Below are 25,575 nucleotides of genomic sequence, written 5' to 3' on the forward strand. Positions count from 1 at the left end.
ATTTTATATTCTTTCTACTGACTAGTGTACAGATTTTATACTCCTGCAACTGACTAGTGTACAGAGTTTATACTTCCACTGACTAGTGTGCAGAGCTATGTAAAATTAAACATCTGTCATTCCATTGATATACGGAGGCTCCAACCTACGCCTTTATATGAAAAAGAAGTAAAGAAGTACTCACCAGGTGTGATGTCATTGTCACATTGTGTATCGTCAAAGGCAGCGCTGTCTCGCATTACGATGAAGAAGACACTAGCGTTCCAATGGAACATGAGGAATAAGTAGTGGATCATTGTGCAAGTCCTTATGAGGTTTGGAAAGTTAGTGTGTCTCTCTGTGATGTCCAAGAACTTCCAGAGTTTGTAGACCTTCATGAGTCTGGCACTGCGCAACATTGAGTTGTATCCAACGCTTAAATAGATGAAATCTAGCGGCAGCAAACAAAGACAGTCAAAGTAGAATATCATCGTGTTTTTATAGTGTGTTCGCATTTTGGCAGCATCCGTCTGCAAGACACCGTTGTCTAGGTAAGCTGTGCGGAGTCCTTTGAAGATATCGAGCAGGTATATCAGATCCATAGAGTAGTCAAGAGGCAGCCAGGTCAATGCTGTCTCACTCGTTATCTCATCAAAAGCATAACGGAAAATGAGCACCCAGTAGTTGTAGAGAACAGCTAAACATACAATGAAACTCCACCAGTAAGATGCCCTACTAGACGGCTCAAAGTAACATTCGCATGCTGAACAGACCTTGGCCACCTTATGCTTCAAAGTTTTCTGCTCATCCATAGATAGTTCTTCTGAAACATTGCCGACACTCTCACGTGTGATGGTTACTTCAGGATCAAAAGCTATTTCTCTTGTGTGGTCCCTTCGGAAACACGGAAGTTTATTTCGAAAATACTGCCAAAGGTTCTGTCTCCCGCTTTGGCCAAAGTCATGCACATGGTTTATGGTTCCATTGCTGTTACTGAGCTAAAACAGAAGGAATATACAGAGATAAAGAGAAGTGGGCTGCGGAGGAGTGGACTGGGAAGGAGTGGACTGGGAAGGAGTGGACTGCGGAGGAGTGGACTACGGAGGAGTGGACTGCGGAAGAGTGGACTGGGGAAGAGTGGACTATGAAGGAGTGAACTACTACTGGACTACTGGTTGACTAATACTACTACAGTATTGTAGTTTAAAGTGCACACTACAATGTTGTGAAGGTGCTGTGTTAACAAAACTAAAAAGTGGTGCGCACCAGACGACTCAGTCATAGAGCTTCCTTGTTAAATCTCACCAAAGAGAAAGTAAACCAGTCTAACAGAATAAAGACAGCGACCGAATGAGTAGCAGAATCTGTTTTAAAATAAAGCAGTGAATACTTACGATGGGTTCTCCTGAACCGTAAGATACGCTGACATTGCTGAGCGAGTGCGCAATACCAACTGACCTATCCATCTCTGCAGGTGTTTCACACGACAATGAAAATGGGAAAGAAGAAGGCTTGTACTAACATGGTGAGTAATTAGGCTACTCGGCAGCCCCAATGATGGGCAGATGACAATAATTATGACGAGGACAGCAAGAGTCAGTAACACGAACAGTGTCAGCGTTTCTTAGAGAATCAATATGAACAAGATAAGGTTAAGGATATCGCTGATAGAATAATGGCTGCTCTGGTCGACAAGAGCTGTAGGTAATGAGCTGCTAACGTAACATAGTAATTATAGAAAGAAAGAGAAGGCTAATATGACAGCTTTGTCATTAACTACACTTCGATTATGTCCCCAGGTCTCCTCATGTATTATTTCCTTTAATTATGTATGCTTATTCATCTTCACGCAAAATGCTATGCAGAGGCAACAATGCCTTGTTTATAAATTGCTTTGAGTTTGTTTTATTCACAGGCTGCATATGAATATAATATCATTAGTCCTTGAGTTTGTTTTATTCACAGGCTGCATATGAATATAATATCATTAATCTTTGAGTCACTTCTATGGACGGGTTTATCTGGACTAAAGCTACAGTCCTCATTCATGACTTATAAAAATGTTTTGAACATGTGACCACTACCAGTGATGAATTTAAAGATTTAGAAAGAATGTTTTAAAAAATTATCGAATTGACAAATGACTATGAAATGCTGGGAGGAAGGCACAAGTAAAGTCGCTTCTAAACAGCTTCAAAATAATAAATTTTAGACACATCTGAAAGTCAACTAATTTGAAGGCATATTTTATGCTAAGCTGCTTTATATGCTAATAATTACTATAGAATAACATTTACAAATTAATGATTTGATAAAAACAAAGCCACATTGCTTCTATAATATTTTATTGTAATTCGCATTCTTGTAATCTTGCATTCCTTCGCTGCAGCTTTTAAAAGTTCATAAATAAGTTTATTGGAGTACAAATTTATAATATTAATAACACATTTTATCATCCTTGTTAGAGTGTAAAGTAAAGTATGTAGTTTGTTATTATTATTATTGCTATTATTATATCACAATGTTCAAAGTTGGTTGTAAGTGAGCTCACACCCTATATAAAGGACTGGAGGGTTGTCACTGTCTCCTTCTACTGTAGAGCCTTTTTCAAGATATGTACTGTTTATAGAATTGCTGATTTCTGTATTGTCTATCATTATTATTAATCTTCTTATCATTATTATTATAAATGAGGATTATTAAAACTGGAGAGCAGTTATGGCCGAGTAGTTTAGGGAGTCTCTTTGGTTGAGGCCTGATTTCAGAAAAGACCACCAGTGGTGATAGAAAAGACATTTGTCCGTCCGCAAAATTACTAGCCTGCCAAACCAGCAATACATGGTCTGCTGTGGCCACTTCAAACCCGGATTTGAACTAATTTGAATGCTGAAAAGTCATTCGAGACACATTCAGCAAGGTTAGATTGATTGGCTTCCAGTAATTTTGTATAGTGATGTTATTTACTATTTGGCAGCATTTGTGGATGGCAGCGCTAGCCACAATCGAATGTCTGGTACAAGATACCCATGATATGGACTGAGTAGGACATTCTATAATACAAAGCTGGGAAATGAAGTATGTTTTATTAATAAAACGATAATATAATGATAATGATTAAACTTTTATTTATATGAAGCACTGAAATCGTTATACATGTACCATTTATGGATAATATATAATACTCATGTTAAATAACTTAACTTTAACCAACTTGTTAGATATCCAGTAAAAATGAACTGCAAAAATACTGTAAAAAAATCAGCGAACATGGCTTGACCATGTAACGGAACACAGACAAGACAATAAATGCCGATAGAAACACCTTGAAAGAGAGTAGTCTTGTTAAACAACAGAAGTTGTTAGACTATTGGGCCAGTTAGAAGATAATGGTGCTAAGAGATTGGACAAAGAATTGAGATGAACATAAGTTAGAAAATGACTACATCTCTATTTTGGCATAGATGAAGCTAGAGTTGACCAAATGGCTGTACAAGCAAGGAGGTTAAACTTAAATTGGTCCTGACGTTATGCAGGGAATTATCTTCCTCCTCACTCTATACCTCTTCTGATCAGTTCTTGGCTTTCTACCCTGAACCTACTGCACCATCAAAAGACAAGGAGAGAAAACTCCAAAGTCTATATTTACTGAATATTATCGCCATTGACAAGTATTATCATACGGCTATAACGTATTTGAGTTATTTAATAATTAACATTTAAAGTATTAGTAATATCACATTATTATCATATTATTAGTAATATCATATTATCAGTGTTATCATATTACTGTTATCATATTATTAGCATTATCATAATATTGTTAGAATGCATCAGAGACAGATAAACGATGTTCTGGCCCTAATGACAGAGTTGTATCTCATGGAGTTGTGTGCTCATCAATAATGGGTTTTATCGATCTCCTCAACTCAACTGCTTGCTAGCTCTCTCACACATACATCGATGTGTCCGTGTGTATTCCCATATGTATGCCCTTGTGTATGTATGGAAAAACACACATGCACCGATGTGCATGTGTGTGTTTCCATAGGTGCGCCCTTTGCCTATGCACATGCATGCATGCACATACATGCACATGCATGTGTGTATGCACGCACACACACTCATTTTCGCGCGCGCGTACACCAGCACGCAGATTACATTAGGATGAAAAGCATACTAAGTTTTGTTAAGAACATAACAGCAAAGCAGTTGTCTACCCATAGCATCTGCTGCTAGAAGTAATACTGCTGCAGAACCTTTCCATAAAATCTGGCTAAATGAGCTAGTGAAATTTATTATATACATTATATAGTATAATTATGTATATATTGCATATATATATCAATAAATTTATGCATGTAAATGTATGTTTAGATATACACTCACAGTAAAAGGTATGGTTTCAAATAATCGTATACAAAAGAATGATCACTTGCAGTACAACCTGTCCAGTTTTAAAACAATAAATTTTACTGCCTATCACACAGTTATTACAAGGCACATCCAAGAACACGCAGAGATTAGCTAATGCCTATCTATGCCACTAGTTAGAAACAACTAATAAGATTTAATAATACTACTACATTTCAAGTAACCTCCGAGATTGATTTACTGTAGACCTAATGTTGGCTTGAATGTTAGACATTGCCAGGGATAATACTCTAGTAACGAAGTGACCATTAATTATGCAATTTCTTTGGATACCAGAAGTTTGGTTTATCGATTGTAACAATGTAACAATCATGCCATGTGTTACACATTTCAGTAAGGGCTGGCGGGTAAGAACACTCGAGTGTATAGTACCACCTTTTGGCTGGCTTGCTGAAATGTTTTGTTACAGTTGCACCAGGCAAGCCTAATAAAGCATGTAACACTGCCAGTTTTATAGAATAAATTTGTTGTTGCCACAAATCTGCTCTCTGGCACTCTTAGTGTAATGTACTTAATTTATTTTCTACTCCATACCACTTCATTGTAATTACAGCGGTGCTTCGCTCTATGCCGTTTGAGGTTAATTTCATTGATTTGTTAATGCAAGCAGCCATCTTAAATACTTACAAGATTCCAAGTCTACGTGTATCTTAGCGTTGCGCTCTTGTCCAGGGATTTATGCTGCAATCCAGTTAGGAAACCAATACTACATTAGCAGACGGCTAGCAGCGAATGACTGCTGCATGATTTTCTTGTGGCATCTTGATAGGATGGGAGTTGCAATCTTTCAATCTTTAACTATCAAGTCTGACAGTTTTGGCCAGTAATAAGCTTTATTTGTAAAGCTTTATAGCTAATCAGGGCTTACTGAAAAATCATTTGAAAGGCTGAGTGCTAATCTGCATGCAACTGTGTCATGTGAACCTTTGCAGAGTGAAAAATAATATATTTTCTGATGGTCAGAATAAGGGCGCTCTCGAATTCCCTACGCGTGCCCTAAAGCGCTACACATTAAAATATTTATCATAGGATAAGGTTTAGTCCTCCAGGTTCCACGTATCCACTTTTATACTTTATACACAATTAAGCCGTATATGATCATCATTGTAATTACTCTATCAACTACAAAGGTACGAATCAAATAAAACATTTTAGCTTACCCTAGACATACATATGTACCATTTCGATATATACAGTATATGTATATATATACGGTATATACTATATATATATATATAATTCTTTGGATTTCTATATATATATATATATATATATATATATATATATATATATATATATATATATATATATATATATTAGCTGTGCTACCCGGCGTTGCCAGGGTAATAAAAAAGTTCTTTGGACAGAAAATTGATTTGTATTTAACATATAACAACATTTACCATTCTAACTTTCAAACTACATATCCTGAGAGAAGTGTTTTGTGTAGCTGAAATAAATTAAGAGAGAAAATAGAAACAACTGTAAAGGTTTTCAAACTTTGTCAAACAACTGTAACTTTCAACTTTCATATCATGAGGAAAAAGTTTTGTACAGGACAACTAAATTAAATATAAATAAAACAACTGTAAAGTTTTTCAAATCACCGTAAATTTAAAATTTCATAACTTTCAGCAACCTACATCTTTTAATAACGTACAGTGGAACCTCGGTTCGAAAATCGAGTTGTTCGAGATCCGAAACAATTTTTCCCATTAGAATGAATGTAAGCAAATGTTAATCCATTCCAAGGCGAGAAATTAACTTCGGTAAAGTATTTTACATCATAAACTGTACTGTATACTGCATACTATAAATAAAAACGGGTAGATATAGATCGTGTTTAATTTTAACAAAAGGTTTTATATTTATAATGATGGAAAAAGTAAACACTCCGTATGTTTTGCTCTTAAAACATCAAAAACATTTAAGGTTACGATACAATGACAAAAATTGCAGAAATTGATAATGAAACAGCAAAAAATGCAACAGATCAGTTACATCAAAAATCATAGGAAAAATAAATTATAAACAGCAATGGCACGTTTACTTCACATCTTTGAAGGAGAATCCTCATCCAAAACAATTTAGGGTAACTCAACTGGAGGAGTTATCTCCCTATAATATCTGTATAGTAAATCTCTTCATCCCAGATGGTTCCTCCCTTTTTGTAAAGAACTTATGAAGCGTAAATTGCTTCTCCGCTTGTTAACGAATGTTTCCATGCTGTTTCCGGAGCTGTTCCAATTCCAATGCGCATGCTCTCGAATTTATGTTCGAGATCCGAGATGAACAATTCTCAAAATCTTTATCTGAAAACCGAGTTGGTGGAGAACCGAAGCGTCCAAGAGCCAAGGTTTCACTGTACATAATCAGGACATAAATCGCCAAATGTTAAGTTTGAGATAAATTATTGTCGATATCATGGGGCTGACTAAATTAGCCCTAACGAAAAGAGACGAATAAGCATCGCGTTGCGTACAATTAGGTTGCAAAATATTTTGGAATAGAAGCATCGTAACTCGTGGACACAAGACTAAAATAATTAGGGATGTGCTGGTGGACTTTGTAATCATATATATATATATATATATATATATATATATATATATATATATATATATATATATATATATATATATATATATATACTAGCTGTGCCACTCGGCGATGCCCAGGTAATAGAAGAGTAGTTGGACAGAAAATTGATTTGTATTTAGCATATTACAACATTTGCCATTCTAACTTTCAAACTACATATCATGAGAAAAGTTTTTTGTCTTATAAACAATGAGAAGTAGTGAGAGTTTTGCTATTAGGCAGTTTAGCAATGTGAGCGAACAGCTTCTCGTGATGTTATGCTATGACCCGCGTCATACGTAAAGCAGTTAGGTATTGCTCTGATATGATGCCTTATATTGGCAGACTAGCAATTCGACTTCCATTGTCCAGTGTGCTAGGCGTAAGACTTGTGGACGTCGTGGTGCAAGATCGAATCCTCTTTGGTGCAGAATATTTGTTTCAAGATTTTAAGATCTATAGCCGGATTTTCGACACACGGACACGCGGACTTTGAGAAATATATATATAGTTAGTCAAACTAGATAGATAGGACTCATCTAGATAAGATAGACTAAATAGGATAGTCATAGATAGGACTCAGAGACCTTTAACAAACTTAATTCACATATTGAACTTACAGCTATAATCTCTTACTTTGGCAAGAACATCATCAAAGTTGGTTTGAGTTTGTAAATTTTTGTGAGCATCATAATAGTCAGTGATTACCTTTTTCTTTTTGAAGCAGTAAACCCCACAACTAGTTTATATGAGAAAAGAATAAGGTTATTTTATGAGAGTGCAAGTGTTTTAGATAATATGGAATACAATTATAGTATCACGACCTTGAGGTGACATCGAGGTCACTCCGACAGCACTACGGTTACTAAACTACACTCAATCCATAATAGTCAGATTCCTTTGAGTCATCAACATATGCAAAGCTGCAGTCTGCAAACGAGTTACAAAGCCTGGCTTAGTCTTATTACATGCTAATAAAAAATTGCTATTCTTTATGGATATACTTGTACTTACTGAAGAAATCATTAATATATACTAACTATGGTAATATACCAGTGAACATATGAGCGTCGAGTGGCAGACAGCATGCCTAGACTTCATTCATCAAGTATCAGTTGATATATGTATAAATACTAGGTGAATCCCGGTGTGGCCCGGGTAATAAAAAGTCTTTGGACAGTAAATTTATTTTTATTTAACATACACACCATTTACCATTCTAACTTTTAAACTTCACATAGTGAGAAAAGTGTTTTTGTGCAGTTCAAATGAATTAAGAAAAAAGATAGAGCAACTCTAAAGGCATTCAAACTTTTTCAATCAGCTGTAAGTTTTGAATTTCATATAATGAAGGAAGTGTTTTGTTGAAATGAATTAGGAAGAAAAATAAAACTGTGGAGGTGTTTAAAGGTAAATGTGAAATCATTAGTAAGTAATGACTAAATATAGTCTGTTTTAATATGATTGCGATAAAAAATTATTTGGTATACAATTATATGATTTTAGTTCGTGTCAGTGTAGTTGGCATCATAAGGCAAAAATATTGTATAGACATATAGATTTGTGCAGAAACCCATAGTAATAATCTAATGCACACACCTCCTGGTAAAAATCATCAAAATCATCATCATTGAAAAATACTAACAAAACAAAATGTTAACTTTAGTAACTATGGTTACCTACAATAACTTTGGTGCATTTTGTGGCTATGATCTGCAAGAAAATTTAACATTACAATGTACTACGCGCCGAACTTACCTTAGAGAGTTTTTACTTTCGAGACAGGCGTGTAACATAAACGCTGAATCTAACATTTATGAGTTTAGCTTACTAAACATATATTTGAAGGAAGTTTTAGTAAGCATTTTAGTGAACTCCAAACTTTAAACTAAAATGTTAACACTTACCTGTTTGTGAATTCGTTGTTACTATAACGGATAGCGCTGAACTCGCCATGGCGAGCAACGTATATTTCTTAATAATGTATATAATCAGTACACAAATCGGCAAATTTTAATTTCGAGAGAACTTTTTGTTGATATCATAAGGCAGCAAAACAAGATCGCCTTAGTGTGGCGAGGACAAAAAAGTATTGTGTTTTATAGAGTTAAGCAAAAAATATTTCATAACGGGCATCACAACCTGTAAGCGCAATGTATCAATTAATACGTCATTTAGCGTGTGAAATCGAGAAAAGGGTATACAGTATATAGAAAGAGCAATGGAAATGTAAGAACCTTTGTAGAACAAGATACAAGCTTTTTGTTCCATGGTTTTAATAGCTAATAGGTGAAGACACCGAAGTACAGAATAACAGACACACAAACACTGAGATTCATATATATAGATAAATATATAGATATTTAACATAATATAAAATTAAAAAAACAATCAGCAGTTAGTCATTATAAATTGGCTTCAAACAGGTGTGGACCTGCTCGCCTGGCGAGAGCAATTTGTAGTAAATTGACTAACAACTGAGAGCTCTTTATATTTTATATTATTGTATAATTTACTCTACACTTAGTGTATTGAGTGCTCTGTCTTTGTAGTTCTTTATGAAACTAGTGGTTTTAAAATATATACATATAATAATATGAGCAAGAGGAAAAATTACTTAGCTAATGATCGCTACAAATCTGTTTCGCAAAACTGTGCTCTTCAGGTGACCAGCGGCAAAAAGAAATGTATGCTTATACTTTTAGTCACTTATTACCTGAAAAGTGTCATTCGTAAAGCAGATTTGTAGTGGTTTCGAGTCAAGTACATATTTATAATCATAATTTTTCAATGTATGTGTCAAAAGGTGTAAAATGCCAGTGAATAGATATAAACTAGTTGATACCAAGGAAAAAGCACACAAATACAAAGACAAAGAGTCATAGCAAATAGTAAGTATTAATCAGACAAATACATACAGGTGGCAGTGGAGTGTCCGGTGAGCTTACAACTGTAGCAGTTGTCTGAAATACAGCGGCTAAAGCGGGTGATATGTACATGTAAGACATGTTGTATTACTCCTTCAGTTGCTTGTCTTTCTGTTTTGTTAAGGTTGTAGGCTATTGTTTAACGGAATTGCTGCTGCGATGTGTCACATATCATTCGCTGCTTTCGCATTAGGCAGTGAGATAATCTATTTAGGCGTCCCTAGACACCAAGACATGATAGCTAGGCTACCTGTTCAGTTCTGAATAGATTAACTCAAATGTGCTGCAACAATCAATAACTCATACAACTACATTAGAACAAGTGCCTTTAGCCAATATACGCGTGTGAGTACTCTGAATTTAACATACCTGCAAGTGTATATGTGTTGAAGTCCACACTGATAGATTTAATGACTACAGTTTTGCTGGAGTTATACGTGGAGTGAATATAAGTTATTTGTGCATCTTGACTGAAATAAAGGCCCCTCAAGCGTTACTGATTTAAGGAGATAATTAATGTCTCGAGTGCTAGATAGCTGGCACTAAAGGAGGAACTCAGGGTGACTCCTGACTTCAACTCTCGCCTAGTTGGACAATTAGCCCTAACTAATGTCTGGCAGCATCTAAGCAGATTAGTTGGAAACAAGTAAAGGCCGACAACAAACCCGGGTGCCAGAATTGTAGCAAATACACAAGGCTCCGGTGTTGCACTATTGTCCAGTACACCAGTATTTACTGAATACATGTTATTATATTATAGACAGTAATATACTATTATAGACAAGCTGCTATTGTATATAGTAGCTATTGTGTTATATTTTAGCAATGCAATGATTCCTCATAGATTTTGAGGTACCTTAAAAGTATTTTTATTATCGGCTCGCTATTACAAACATTCTCTGTTCAATGCACTCTTTAAACTGAGTTAGCTTGTTTACAAGATGTTAACAAGATGCTAACAAGATGATGTGAACGTAAGATATACATACGCCACAGCGTATGTTATGTCAAAATATTGATCGAGCTGAAAATTGCATAATGCCGTGTCATTAGGTATGTAGAGCAGCATGAATCTCTTGTTGACGACATATTAATGACCTACCGATGCCCAATGACCATAAAACTCTTCAATCTGCCAATTTAGCGCTGTACCAGATTTCAGTTTAGTTAAAGGCACTCTTCACAACTACACAACTAGCGTTTGTAGGGAGCGTATCAGCTTATGACTTTCTATCTTCTCTAGCTGTTTCTCTTCTACCTGAGGACCAGAGTCAAACTCATACAAAAGTATTCAATTATATAACAACTAGCATGTATAATATTTATAACACACTTGTATTTAAATGTGATCAGTTTATGGATCTTGATATTTTTTGTTAATTTTACATTTTTATCAGGTTAATTTCACTTTCGATACTAAAGTGGCAGATACTCACAGCAGTAAAAAAGCCAGCATCGGATTCATATAATCTCAAGACTCAGTTTTTAATTCAAACAGCACTCTGTCATCAAACCGTGTATGATCAGATGCAGCCGCATACAAAAAACATAAAACGAATCAACGAAAATAAGTAGGCCTGAGTCATTATTTTATTATACGGTGTTATAATGAAATAATTACTTGCTTTGAAACAATAATGTATAATAAACAATAACAATAATATAATGTTTTGAAACCTTCTTAAGCGGAATCAGAGGTTTTAAAAACAAGGCAGCGGCCTATAGTGTGAGTAGGCCTATAGTATAAGACAGCTTATATAGGTCAGAGAGGTCTTATTAACAATTTGTCTATTGTTATGTTACAAGACAAAGATTAGTAAACACAAAACTAACTCACCTTCTAATCAAAGTTAACTCTACAGGTTTAGACAGCTACATACTGAGTATTTATAGATGTCAAGCTCGTCAGAATGCCTTAAAACAACAATTACGTACAACCACTAGCAATAAATATAACATATATTTGCTTGAACTGGTAGCATATTCTTTATAGAGCACAAAGAGCTGCTGCCAAACTGCATACATTCAAGAGTATATAGAATCAGATATTAAGCAAAAGCAGATTTTAGAAGGATGATAACTCCCAAAATATTATTTTTGCGCATGATCATTTAGGAGAGAACTTTGAATTAAGCAGGCCTCAATCATGAGAGAGAGTTTAGAAACTGCTAACGAGAGACAGTGAAATCGATGAAGCAAGTTATAGTAAGGACTTCAGCCACAGAAGTCGTACACTCATACAATACCTACAGCCTACAATGAATGTACTAATCAGAATATTGTTCAAACATAGTATTTGCATGAGGTCTTTACTTGACAGCGAAAGATGAGCATATAGCTCACGGTAATCAAATTGGCAAAAAAACTTTCCCTCTTCATTAGAAACTAACATTTTAATGCTTTGGTAGACTCTTTCCACTCTTTAGACTGAAAACAAAACTTGTGCACAAGAATACAAATGACGAAAACCTAAACATATACATACAAATACAAACTACAAGTACCTGTACACATACACTTACAGATACAGACTACACGTACCTGAACACATACACTTACAGATACAGACTACAAGTACCTGAACACATACACTTACAGATACAGACTACAAGTACCTGAACACATACACTTACAGATACAGACTACAAGTACCTGAACACATACATACAAATACAGACTACAAGTACCTGTACAATTACATACAAATACAGACTACAAGTACTTGTACACATACATACAAATACAGACTACAAGTACCTGTACACATACATACAAATACAGACTACAAGTACCTGTACACATACATACAAATACAGACTACAAGTACCTGTACACATACATACAAATACAGACTACAAGTACCTGTACACATACACTTACAGATACAGACTAATGGTACTTGAACACATATACAGGCATACACAGACTACATGTATCTGCAAGTATATCCATACAGATACAGACTACAAATACCTAAACATACGTATATATACATACAAATACAAACTACAAGAACCTGAACACGTGTACATACAGATACAGAATATAAGAACCTAAACGCACACACATATATATATATATATATATATATATATATATATATATATATATATATATATATACAGATAATACAGACTACGAAAACCTAAATGCTTGCACTCCATTGTAAGCAACCAAAATACATGTAGTGTGTTTTTTGTTCAAGCTAATAAAGGCTTGAATTTGGGAAAAAATAGTTCCTGATCTATTGGCACATTCACTAATATGCATACGTATGCCTTCATGCAAGCGCATATACATACATACATTCATACACACATACATACAGACGCTTACACACATAGAAGATAGCTCTGGTCTATGTACACACGCATATTTCCTCTTACAACTGATTTGCAAACTTGAGCTGGCTCGTATGGAAAGACAGAAGTTTTCTTGGGATGAGCTGTGTATGAGTACATCCTACTTTGGTGCTGACCTATATATAAACCTACATATAGAAGTGTATGACCTATATATAAACCTATATATAGAAGTGTATGACCTATATATAAACCTATATATAGAAGTGTATGACCTATATATAAACCTATATATAGAAGTGTATGACCTATATATAAACACATTGAAGTGTCTCCTAGAATTTACCCATGCATACAAATAAGTGATGCTTTCTTTTTCAACTAGTCAACATATTTCAGTTCTTTTGAACTGCTGACAGAGTAAATCTTGTACGCTTCATGTTAGTAAATATAATTAAATGCATTCCATCAAGTGAGGCAGCTGACTTACCCTGGTTTAAGTCTAGCTAGCCTTAGAGCAGGGTAGAGCCAAACAATATGATTATTGTAATTAGCAGTAATCATGAGATTAAATGTACACAGTCAAGAATCACTGCGCAATTTATATTCATACTTAGTGCAAACAAAATGCAATATTACGTATACTTTTAAAGAGCAACAGTTTACAACAAGAATAATTTTCATCTTTAACACAGAGAAAGATGTGGAGCATTTGAGAAGTGATGGAATGCTGATGGAAGAGGCCATCACATACTGCAAAACCTTTATTTGAGCGCCAAGTCATTTTTTTCTCAATCTTTCCACTACAACAGTGGCATTTTATTAGAGGTGATGCTCAAATAGAGAGTGGTGGTTTATTTTTTGATTAGCTTGTCAGAATTTTGAGAAGGTAAATTTAACCTTTTAATGGGTGAAGCAATTCTAATGTCGCCTACATTTTGCACTCTCCTTTGAATGAAGCTACACTTATGCGTCGATGTCAGCATTTCTGTTAAACCATTTTTCACATATGTCTAAGTATCATATTGAGTTAGACAAGGAACTACTTTGAGTAAAACGTATTAGCCAGGGTCAGCTATTAACTATTTTGATGGTGTCATTTTCAAAGTTTTAAAGAAACAACCATAAAGCTTTGGAGTTAGAAAACGGACTTCGTAATGCCATAACAACGGCCGCTGTTACGTTGTATGGTGTTCCTGACAATTATTCTCGTCATTCTTCAAACGCTTTGAAGTCTTCAATTGAGACTGTAAATCACATTATGGACGAATCTTAAAACTATGGATCAGATTTAGACCTTAGTGACTTCAAATCATAAGGTAGTTCTGATGATTGTGACAATCGGTTTTTTCAGGTACATCGTCACTACAACCATGGCAACCATTACAGCATCAATGAAAAAATTAATTATTATTGATGTAACTGAATCATCATTAATACCATTTTGTGGAGATTTTTCTACTGATCACTTTCTATTATGGGTTCGTGAAGAACAAACATAATGAATGTCAAAGTGGCGGTCTAATAAAGGTGGTGTTCAATTACAGGGTGGCGCTCTATTTTTTAACTCTTCTCTTATAATGGTTTTTATTGGAGGCACCGCTCAAATAAAAGTGGCGCTCAAGTAGAAGTTTCACGGCAGATGGTCAGTGGAACTATTATACAATGCTAAGTTACACCAACCGGTATTTACACCTAACAATATAAAACTTCCTCGAGACTGTGGCAACTTACTGTGAAATCTTTCCAGCCTTTTTCAGTGTATGTAATTCTTTAACCACAGTACATCATCATCATGTGCATTTAATGGTTTCTGGTGCTTTATGTGTTTATCCATTACATACTTTGTGCTTTTATTGTGAGCTCTTTAAAACATATTTATACGCAAGTTATAAATACATATTCCAAGAATCATACTTATCAAAATAACATGATAATGAAAAAATTGAGCACTAGATTGATATTGGTTGTGTGCCTATAGCTAGCGTAGAGCTACTTTCGCTGAAGAGCTCTATATAGGATTATTTTAAAGCTAAGCTGTATATCAACTCTAGCCGGCTCTAAAGTGTCCATAATAACCTTGCTGGAACTAAAGAGGTTCTAGAGATGAAACTGTCTGTACCATTCTAGAGACTTCTTTTCATTGGTTGCCACATAACAACTAGCATTGTAACCAATAAGCCTGTTAATTCTCACTTTAGTATACATTTAAATAGATTGTCTAAAGTTTATAATGATTCTATTGTAGTTTAGTGAACTCCCTTTGGACTAACATATATACCGCATATAGAATTTGATATCATGACAAAACGTGGCTATTGAAATAGTAACTCCATGAGTATCAAGTTTCTATATATAAAAACTATCAAAGTTAGGTTCTGTTGAGCTCCAATCTCATTATCACAGTCCTGTGGATTGTAGAAACCTACCTTCTGCAATACCTAACTTCTGTAATACCTAGCTGCAGCAATACCTAACTGCAGCAATACCTAACTGCAGCAATACCTAACTGCAGCAATACCTAACTGCAGCAATACCTAACTTCAGCAATAACTAACTGCAGCAATACCTAACTTCTGCAATACCTAACTGAAACAATACCTAACTGCAGCAATACCTAACTGCAGCAATACCTAACTGCAGCAATACCTAACTGCAGCAATACCTAACTGCAGCAATACCTAACTGCAGCAATACCTAACTTCAGCAATAACTAACTGCAGCAATACCTAACTGCAGGAATACTTAACTGCAACAATACCTAACTGCGGAATTACAGTGACAGCCATCCTAATAAAAGCTACAATCATATTGGAAAAATTTGAAATGGGAATCTTGGCAGATTGGAGTGTAGGCCATGTAAGCAGAGTTTTCTTACCTTTGCTCCAATGTGCCTTCTTCTTTCCATCACAATACTAGATGAACGTCTTTTTCTTTTGTACAAAAGCTGAGCATTGTATGGCATGCCTGAAGAATCATCGAACAATAGCCTTTTCTCCTCGGCAAGATTAAGACCAGACAACGCCGAGCATCCTCGTGGAAGTAGCAGCAAGCCGTCTACTGACTGTACGTTTCTAGCCTGGAGCGCATGGCGCCTCTGTGAGCCAACTGACATAGCTGTAATGCATAGAGTGATAGTATTAGGGAAAGAAAAAAGAGAGAAGGGTGGAGAGAGAGTGAGGGTGAGAAAGAGAGGGGAGGGTGAGGGGAGGGTGAGGGGAGGGTGAGGAGAGAGTGAGGGGAGAGAGAGAGGAGAGAGTGAGGGGAGAGTGAGGGGAGAGTGAGAAAAGAGTGAGGAAAGAGTGAGGAGAGAGTAAGGGGAGAGTGAGGAGAAAGTAAGGAGAGAGTAAGGGGAGAGTGAGGGGAGAGTGAGAAGAGAGTGAGAAGAGAGTGAGAAGAGAGTGAGAAGAGGGTGAGGAAAGAGTGAGGAGAGAGTACGGGGAGAGTGAGGGTAAGTGAGGAGAGAGAAGAGAGAGTGAGGGGAGAGTGAGGGGAGCGTGAGGGGAGGAGTGAGGGGAGAGTGAGAGGAGAGAAAGAGAGGGGAGAGTGAGGGGAGAAGAAAGGGAGAGTGAGGGCAAGAGAGTGAAGAGAGAGTGAGGGAAGAGTGAGGGGAGGGTGAGGGGAGAGTGAGGGCAAGAGAGTGAAGAGAGAGTGAGGGAAGAGTGAAGGGAGAGTGAGGGGAGAGTGAGGGGGGAGCGAGGGGAGAGAGAGGGGTGAGTGAGGAGAGAGAGAGGAGAGAGTGAGGGGAGAAAGAAAGAGAGAGTGAGGGAAACAGAGGGAGAGTGAGGGAGAGAGAATGAGAGTGAGGGAGAGAGAATGAGTGAGGGAGAGAGGGAGAGTGAGAGTGAGGAAGAAAAGTGAGAGAGAAAGAGTGAGGGAGAGAGAATAAGAGAGAAAAGTGAAAGGGAAAGAGTGAGGGAGAGAGAATGAGAGTGAGGGAGAAAAGTGAAAGGGAAAGAGGGAGGGAGAGAGAATGAGAGTGAGGGAGAAAAGTGAAAGGGAAAGAGGGAGGGAGAATGAGAGTGAGGGAGAAAAGTGAAAGGGAAAGAGGGAGGGAGAGAGAATGAGAGTGAGGGAAAAAAGTGAAAGGGAAAGAGGGAGGGAGAGAGAATGAGAGAGAATGAGAGTGAGGAAGAAAAGTGAGAGAGAAAGAGAAAGGTGAGAGTGAGGAAGAAAAGTGAGAGGGAAAGAGAAAAAAGGATTGTTTAAGAGTTCTGTAATTAAGGAGGTCATTTAGACTGAACGGTCAACAAAGCAGCAACTTAATTTTTTTTAAATAAAAAGCAACAGAAGAGTGGAAGAATCTATTAGATATCTAAAATAATACAAAAAAAATTGCCAACCAAAGGAAACATCCAACACGTTGATCAAATACATCAATTCTGCAGATGCCGTCCACTTATTCTGCTAGTGAGCTTACTAGTGAATTTAGCTTGTTACTATGCCATCGATAATAAACCATTAGTTTTAAATATTTTCTATAAGGGATAGAAGTACTTGACTATGGTAAAACTTGAAGGATTTGAAATAAAGGTGCAGCGCACCTACACTTACCAGCTAACACATCTGAAATACATACATATAGAAGACAGTGCTTTGCTTTGCTCAGAAAACCTTAAATAGATGTACAAATTTCAAAAATTTAGTTCACAGTTGATCAATAGATTAAGAAAACTTTTGTGATATCAGTTTGTAGTCATTGTTGTCTTCATTTAATAGCCAATAAAACATCACAATAGTAAGAATTAGTAAGAATGACAGGCCCAAAGTATTAGCTGCCGAATGCAGCTCTAGCTCTGTCATGAGCTATTATCTATCCAACATGCTGCTGTACTGAGCACCAAACTTGGCCGGCAGCGATTATCAGCCATAAGTAACAAAGAATACGTTTTTGTTTGTTTATTCTTTGTTGTGTTATGATTGTTTATTGCATAATTAGTTTATATAAACTAGAAATTCCCCTGTCACACAGCCAACGACCAAAGTGATATTGGAAAAAAGAAAGGGTAATGATGGTTGAGAAATGCAATATTAGCAGTTAAATGGCACTGCAGTGCAATAGGAGAACTGCAATGGTAGCTGTAATGTACTGGGTGTGGGTGTTATTGTGTACAACAAACAGCAATAATGAAAGGGAAAGATTATATGTTTATATCTCTCCCCTGCAATAGGAGAAATGCAATATTGGCCAATATTAGAAGTAAAATGCATTGATATTATTAGAATAACCAATATTATTAATATAGTAATACAGTAATAATAGCAAACCAATGCACAATTTTGTTTACATTTCAAAACGTCATAGCTAATAATATTAAGAAGTTGTGATATTTATATAGATTTTTAGAAAATCTATTTAACAAAACTATTCAGAAAAAATAATAACAGTAACATATTGTCCATCATCGATGTTGTTAGTGTGACTATAACACTTCAATAATCATCCAAACTTATAACTAAATATTGTAATAATCTCATAAGAATCGTTAGAAAAAAATATCATCGTCATTTCCTTTACTTTCACTGCTTTGGACATCAGTTAGAATACCAAAGTACTCAAAAGCGTCCAAAATGTCAGTTACTTTGAAATCGGCAAAAAAGAAACGATTATATTTCAGTACTTCTACGTTAATTACAGAAACCTTCGGCAATTCGACAATGCTATAGACTGGTGAAATGTGCACATTATTTTTTCGTGAAATGCGCACGACTTAATGGTTCTGTTCTCTGTCGCTCGGCGTTTTGTTTGCCGGTCTTACTTTTGATAAAAATAAGGCTTGGCAAGTTTTAATAACGATTTTTGGCCAAATTAATCTGTCTATTTGTGTATAATCCGATCAGATGAGTAAGTTTTAAGATATTGTCGACAATTTACAAAGACTTGGTAACATATTTAAATAGGTTTTTATGTGTTTCGTATAGTTATTATACTTAAACGACTCCACAGAAAAATGGTTAAATTTGTTGATGAGATTTCGGTACAAGGGCTTGCGACGTTGTTGATGAACAATTTTCGTTAGTTGTGTGCACATGCATTTATCATAAAACTCTCAAACATTCGCTCCGCTCGTGTTTGGTCGTGGGAAAACTAGCAAAACATGGCTAACAATTAGTTCAACCAATCAAACACATTAGATGTAGCCAAACATATAAGCGAAATGTATTTGCAAGCGCAATTGAGCATTCAATTTTAGCTTTGAAAAACCTTTTCGAGGCACCACATAGCTAGAAGGGTTCTTCTTCAAAATTCCTTGTTGATTATTCAGGAATATTTTTTGTTAGACAACAATTGAGTCATCTCTAACTGTTTAATACTAACCTATAAATATTCAGTCAAAATGTATCAAATATTATTACTCAACTCATAGGTCTCATTTTTAGTAGCCAACTAATATACAGTCTCTCATCTCCTACCACTCAACTAGTATACAGTCTCTCATCTCCTATCACTCAACTAGTATACAGTCTCTCATCTCCTATCACTCAATTAGTATACAGTCTTTCATCTCCTACCACTCAACTAGTATACAGTCTTTCATCTCCTACCACTCAACTAATATACAGTCTCTCATCTCCTACCACTCAACTAATATACAGTCTCTCATCTCCTACCACTCAACTAATATACAGTCTTTCATCTCCTACCACTCAACTAATATACAGTCTCTCATCTCCTACCACTCAACTAATATACAGTCTCTCATCTCCTACCACTCAACTAGTATACAGTCTCTCATCTCCTATCACTCAACTAGTATACAGTCTCTCATCTCCTACCACTCAACTAATATACAGTCTCTCATCTCCTACCACTCAACTAGTATACAGTCTTTCATCTCCTACCACTCAACTAATATACAGTCTTTCATCTCCTACCACTCAACTAGTATACAGTCTTTCATCTCCTACCACTCAACTAATATACAGTCTTTCATCTCCTACCACTCAACTAATATACAGTCTCTCATCTCCTACCACTCAACTAATATACAGTCTCTCATCTCCTACCACTCAACTAATATACAGTCTCTCATCTCCTACCACTCAACTAGTATACAGTCTTTCATCTCCTACCACTCAACTAATATACAGTCTTTCATCTCCTACCACTCAACTAGTATACAGTCTTTCATCTCCTACCACTCAACTAGTATACAGTCTTTCATCTCCTACCACTCAACTAATATACAGTCTTTCATCTCCTACCACTCAACTAGTATACAGTCTTTCATCTCCTACCACTCAACTAATATACAGTCTCTCATCTCCTACCACTCAACTAGTATACAGTCTTTCATCTCCTACCACTCAACTAATATACAGTCTCTCATCTCCTACCACTCAACTAATATACAGTCTCTCATCTCCTACCACTCAACTAATATACAGTCTCTCATCTCCTACCACTCAACTAGTATACAGTCTTTCATCTCCTACCACTCAACTAATATACAGTCTTTCATTTCCTACCACTCAACTAGTATACAGTCTTTCATCTCCTACCACTCAACTAGTATACAGTCTTTCATCTCCTACCACTCAACTAATATACAGTCTTTCATCTCCTACCACTCAACTAGTATACAGTCTTTCATCTCCTACCACTCAACTAATATACAGTCTCTCATCTCCTACCACTCAACTAGTATACAGTCTTTCATCTCCTACCACTCAACTAATATACAGTCTCTCATCTCCTACCACTCAACTAGTATACAGTCTCTCATCTCCTACCACTCAACTAATATACAGTCTCTCATCTCCTACCACTCAACTAGTATACAGTCTTTCATCTCCTACCACTCAACTAATATACAGTCTCTCATCTCCTACCACTCAACTAGTATACAGTCTCTCATCTCCTACCACTCAACTAGTATACAGTCTCTCATCTCCTACCACTCAACTAGTATACAGTCTCTCATCTCCTACCACTCAACTAATATACAGTCTCTCATCTCCTACCACTCAACTAGTATACAGTCTCTCATCTCCTACCACTCAACTAGTATACAGTCTTTCATCTCCTATCACTCAACTAATATACAGTCTTTCATCTCCTACCACTCAACTAGTATACAGTCTCTCATCTCCTACCACTCAACTAATATACAGTCTCTCATCTCCTACCACTCAACTAATATACAGTCTCTCATCTCCTATCACTCAACTAATAGACAGCCTTTCATCTCCTACCACTCAACTAGTATACAGTCTCTCATCTCCTACCACTCAACTAATATACAGTCTCTCATTTCCTATCACTCAACTAATAGACAGCCTTTCATCTCCTACCACTCAACTAATATACAGTCGCTCATCTCCTACCACTCAACTAGTATACAGTCTGTCTCATCTCCTATCACTCAACTAATATACAGTCTCTCATCTCCTACCACTCAACTAATATACAGTCGCTCATCTCCTACCACTCAACTAGTATACAGTCTGTCTCATCTCATACTAGTAATGACGTATATGAACAATAGATAACGACAAGGTGTATAGTACTAGACTAGTCACTTTCGCAGTTAGCGTGTTAAATCTGATTAACACAAAGGTTTGCAAAGGGTAGAATTCTTTACAAACTGTGGGCCTTCTATTTTGCACATAAGCCATTTTATTGGAAACTGGCAGTGAAAAGTAATATATCGTATTTTAAAAAGATGATCAACAGCAATCCGTATTGGTTTCAAAATACTTTTGTTTAGTTGAATACGGTACGTTTTCTCAAAATCATCAACTACTAGCCCTCTGCAATCTTAAGAAGCCATTTGACTGTAGCCTCAATCAAAGCTAAGTTTTAAAAGAAGTTAACTTGAAATACAACTAAATTGAAAGTAACAACTTTATTAAAACAGAAATAATTTTATGGCTAAAATACTGAGGACACAAATGCTAGGTATCTTCTGCGTTTCTGTGAGTAGGTTAGAACTTTGAACAAACTTCACAAAGTTTAGCAAAGTATGTTAATGCATTGTGAAGCAGCTGGACGTTATAAACTTATGACCTTGGAGCCTTGTATTCACTGTGCTACGAGTAGTCAAGGTTTTAAGACATAGTAGACCAGAATACAGCTGGAACAGAACATCACTTGCTCATAAGCTTTAAAAATTTATATAACAATATATATTTATAGTATATGTAGTTATGCACTATACTTATTATAATTAATAACATAACATAATAATATAACGCATATTACATATAATTTTTTTGCAATATATATATTATATTGTGTTGTTATTGTGGTTTACAAGCATTAACAACACAGTAAGCAAATTCCAAAAAAGATACAACGATATACCAGTTGATGAATACGGGGCAGTCTCTGGAAGACCTTTAAAGCAGAAACCATGTCTAATGTCTTGACAATACAGTTAGAATATTTGTTTCTGTTTAGATGTTACTTTCCTGACTGCCACTAGTCATCATAAAATTTAAGAACTCAGCCATTATTGATATCAGTTAAAGGCCAGTACGCTGTCACGCAATGGTTACCGTATATACTAAAAGAAGCACTGCTTTAGTGAGTTTTAACTATTATGTAACAAGCGGAACCACAGTGCATGCCAAACAGCTCTTAGAAAACCATACGCCTAGACATCGATCCGTGATGCCAAGCAACCGCGACATTCATTTAATTGCCTATCAAGACTACTTACTGATGATTTGTAAAGCTGTACACTGTTTTTCTATAAATCGCTGAGGAAACTGCTAGCTTGGGTAGTCATTGTTAGATAGGAGACTATGAACAAGCTCAGGGGTCTGAAACCTTTTCCACTCAAAAAGCCATTTGGACCCGTTTTCCGCAGGAAAGAACGCAGTGGGAGCCACAAACCCCTTCAACATTTTAAATTTAAAATTACATAAATACTACATGTAATGTTTTTGTTTAGCTTTTAATGCTTTTATACCGTGTTTACAACGTAAAACAAAAAAGTGTGGCATGTATAATGATTCAACTGCTGAGAAAAAAAATTACGGTTTTGCAAAGAACAATAAAATAGCTAATAATAACTTGATCGCAACATAAAAATATTGCGTTGTTTATAAGGTAACTTTCAAGAAAAATTGCAACCTTGTGCAAAATTTTGCAAATGGCATGTTTAATTCAGTTCCTCTTTTAATAAAACACCAAACTTAAATTTTAACTGCAGCAAATGTCATTCATGCAGCGATATTTGCTCAAATTAGCCTTAAGCATCAGTTCCGAAATGGCCATTTTCTCTCATCTCCGTCTGAATATTTTTGAGTTATAATATCATTTGACTTTTTGTCTGAAAATTTCTCATTACATATTAAGCAAACTGGTGGACCAGTCTCATCAGCAGTGAAAGCAAACGAATCATCCCATGTAAGATTAAATGTTTTATTTTTTCTGTTACTTTCCTTAGTATTCACCATAGTATGCCTACCTGGGGTGAAAAAAATCAGGAAGTGTCATGCCGGCTGGTGTAATTTTTGTGGTTTTACTGGCGCATAAATAATTACGCATGACAAGCGACAATGTTTGATTTATCAAACATTTAATTACAATTTTTAAAATTATATTTTAAAATCTAGTGATAAAACTTCTATATTTTTATGAATTACTTAGCATATAATAAAAGAAAGAAAAAAAAATTTAAGTCAGAGCCGCATTGAGGAGATGAAAGAGCTGCATTCGGCTCCGAAGCAGCGGGTTGCTGCCCCCTGGACTAGCCGAATAGATGGACATGGTTAGGAAGGTGACTCGAATCAAGCCGAATAGATAGACATTTGCCTCTGAACAAGCTGAATAGATAGACATGGTTAGACAGGTAGCTCTGAACCAGCTGAATATACAAGCAAAACAAGACTACAAACTTGAATACATAGACAAGACAAGACTACAAACCTGAATAGATTGACATAGTTAGGCAGGTGTTTCTGGACAAGCTGAATAGAATGACATGGTTAGACAAGTGCTTCTGCTCTGACTATTCAGATGTTCGGAGAGCTGCTCAACTGAACTGCTCCCTAAACACTAATTATACTGATAGAGTTAGTGATGGAGTAAGGCTATTGCTTGCACTAGAATTTATTATGACAATATCAATATCTCTGTAGTCTGCTCGAATAATTCAATCGGAAATAAGTTATGTGGTTAGTGAGTGTGAGCTAAATACATACTAGGAGATCAAGTCGTATGAGAGATAATGTTATAGTTCATTGATACTCATAGAATTACGATTGCCTGCTGCTAAAAATAGACTCAGATTATAAAATACCCTATGTATCAGTCAATTAGTTCACTAGTTAGCTGTGACAGCCAGTAAACACAAATACAAGCAAGAAGAGAATTGTAGCATAAATGATGGTACAAATACAATGGCGGGTCTAAAGAGTGTGCAAGCGATTGTTCACGCTCACTCGACATCTTATGACCATCGCTGAAAGCCAATGTATGGCCTGTTGGTAGTATCGCTAAGGGGATAATGATTCTGTTCAGTTCATAAGATAACTGCAAACCTTTTTTATCTAGTCTTCATGCTGAATTACACATACGTACTCCAAGCTACAGCTGCTGCTGCTGCCAGATACATAGACAATTAATTTTAGTTCATCCTTTAGAGAACACTTTGAATGTTCATTATTAGAATGTATTTACTCCATACTGTCATCAGCGGCCTCAAAAAACTATTCCTGGCAGTGTTAGACAGGTGTCAATTATTTCTGGCAGTGCCAGACAGCTGTCAATTGTTACTGGCAGTGTCAGACGGATGTCAATTATTCCTGGCTGTGTCAGACAGCTGTCAATTATTTCTGGCAGTGTCAGACAGGTGTCAATTATTTCCGGCAGTGTCAGACAAGTGTCAATTATTCTTGGCAGTGTTAGACAGCTGTCAATTATCTTTACTGTCATAATCAATTCCCCCATCATCAGCGTTTAATATTACACAAAATATGTACAACTAGACGTGTGAAATATCTCTTTGTTTTATGTGCTGAAAACTAGAGCCCTTAGTGCGTTTTAATTTTATTCAGTAATTTTAGTAATTTTAGAGAAATTTTAGTAATTTTATTTAGTAATTTATTTAGTCATTTAGTGATTTTAAAGAAAACTTTCTGGGAGAATTTAGTTGTATTGCATGTCAAATAAATAATACATAATTTGAAATTATACTTTCATGAAAGAAACTCTAACAAGCTAATTAAAGATGTCTGACAGTCCTAATGGTGTCAATAAAATCACTGAGAAGCTGTGGAAAGGATCTAGGATTATCAATAGGATTATCAATAGGATTATCAATAGAATGAGAAGAAAGATAAAAATAGATGTATATGCGTTTGGACGCCAGAATTATGCTTAGAAGCAGCTCTATAAATGTCAT

General features: G+C 35.9%; 1 protein-coding gene across 1 annotated transcript in view; it reads right to left on the reverse strand.

The window, feature by feature from the left end:
* LOC137407286 (cyclic nucleotide-gated channel alpha-3-like) overlaps positions 1-16,334 on the reverse strand; it is a 28,094-nt gene extending 11,760 nt beyond the window's left edge. The window contains exons 1-2 of the mRNA XM_068093891.1: positions 16,098-16,334; positions 185-977 (exon numbers count right to left, since the gene is read on the reverse strand). Coding sequence (XP_067949992.1) covers positions 185-977; positions 16,098-16,334 — 1,030 coding nt within the window. The remainder of the gene's footprint in view (positions 1-184; positions 978-16,097) is intronic.
* Positions 16,335-25,575: the final 9,241 nt, after the last annotated feature.

This window comes from Watersipora subatra, chromosome 10, assembly GCF_963576615.1.
Source record: "Watersipora subatra chromosome 10, tzWatSuba1.1, whole genome shotgun sequence".
Lineage (NCBI taxonomy): Eukaryota > Metazoa > Bryozoa > Gymnolaemata > Cheilostomatida > Watersiporidae > Watersipora > Watersipora subatra.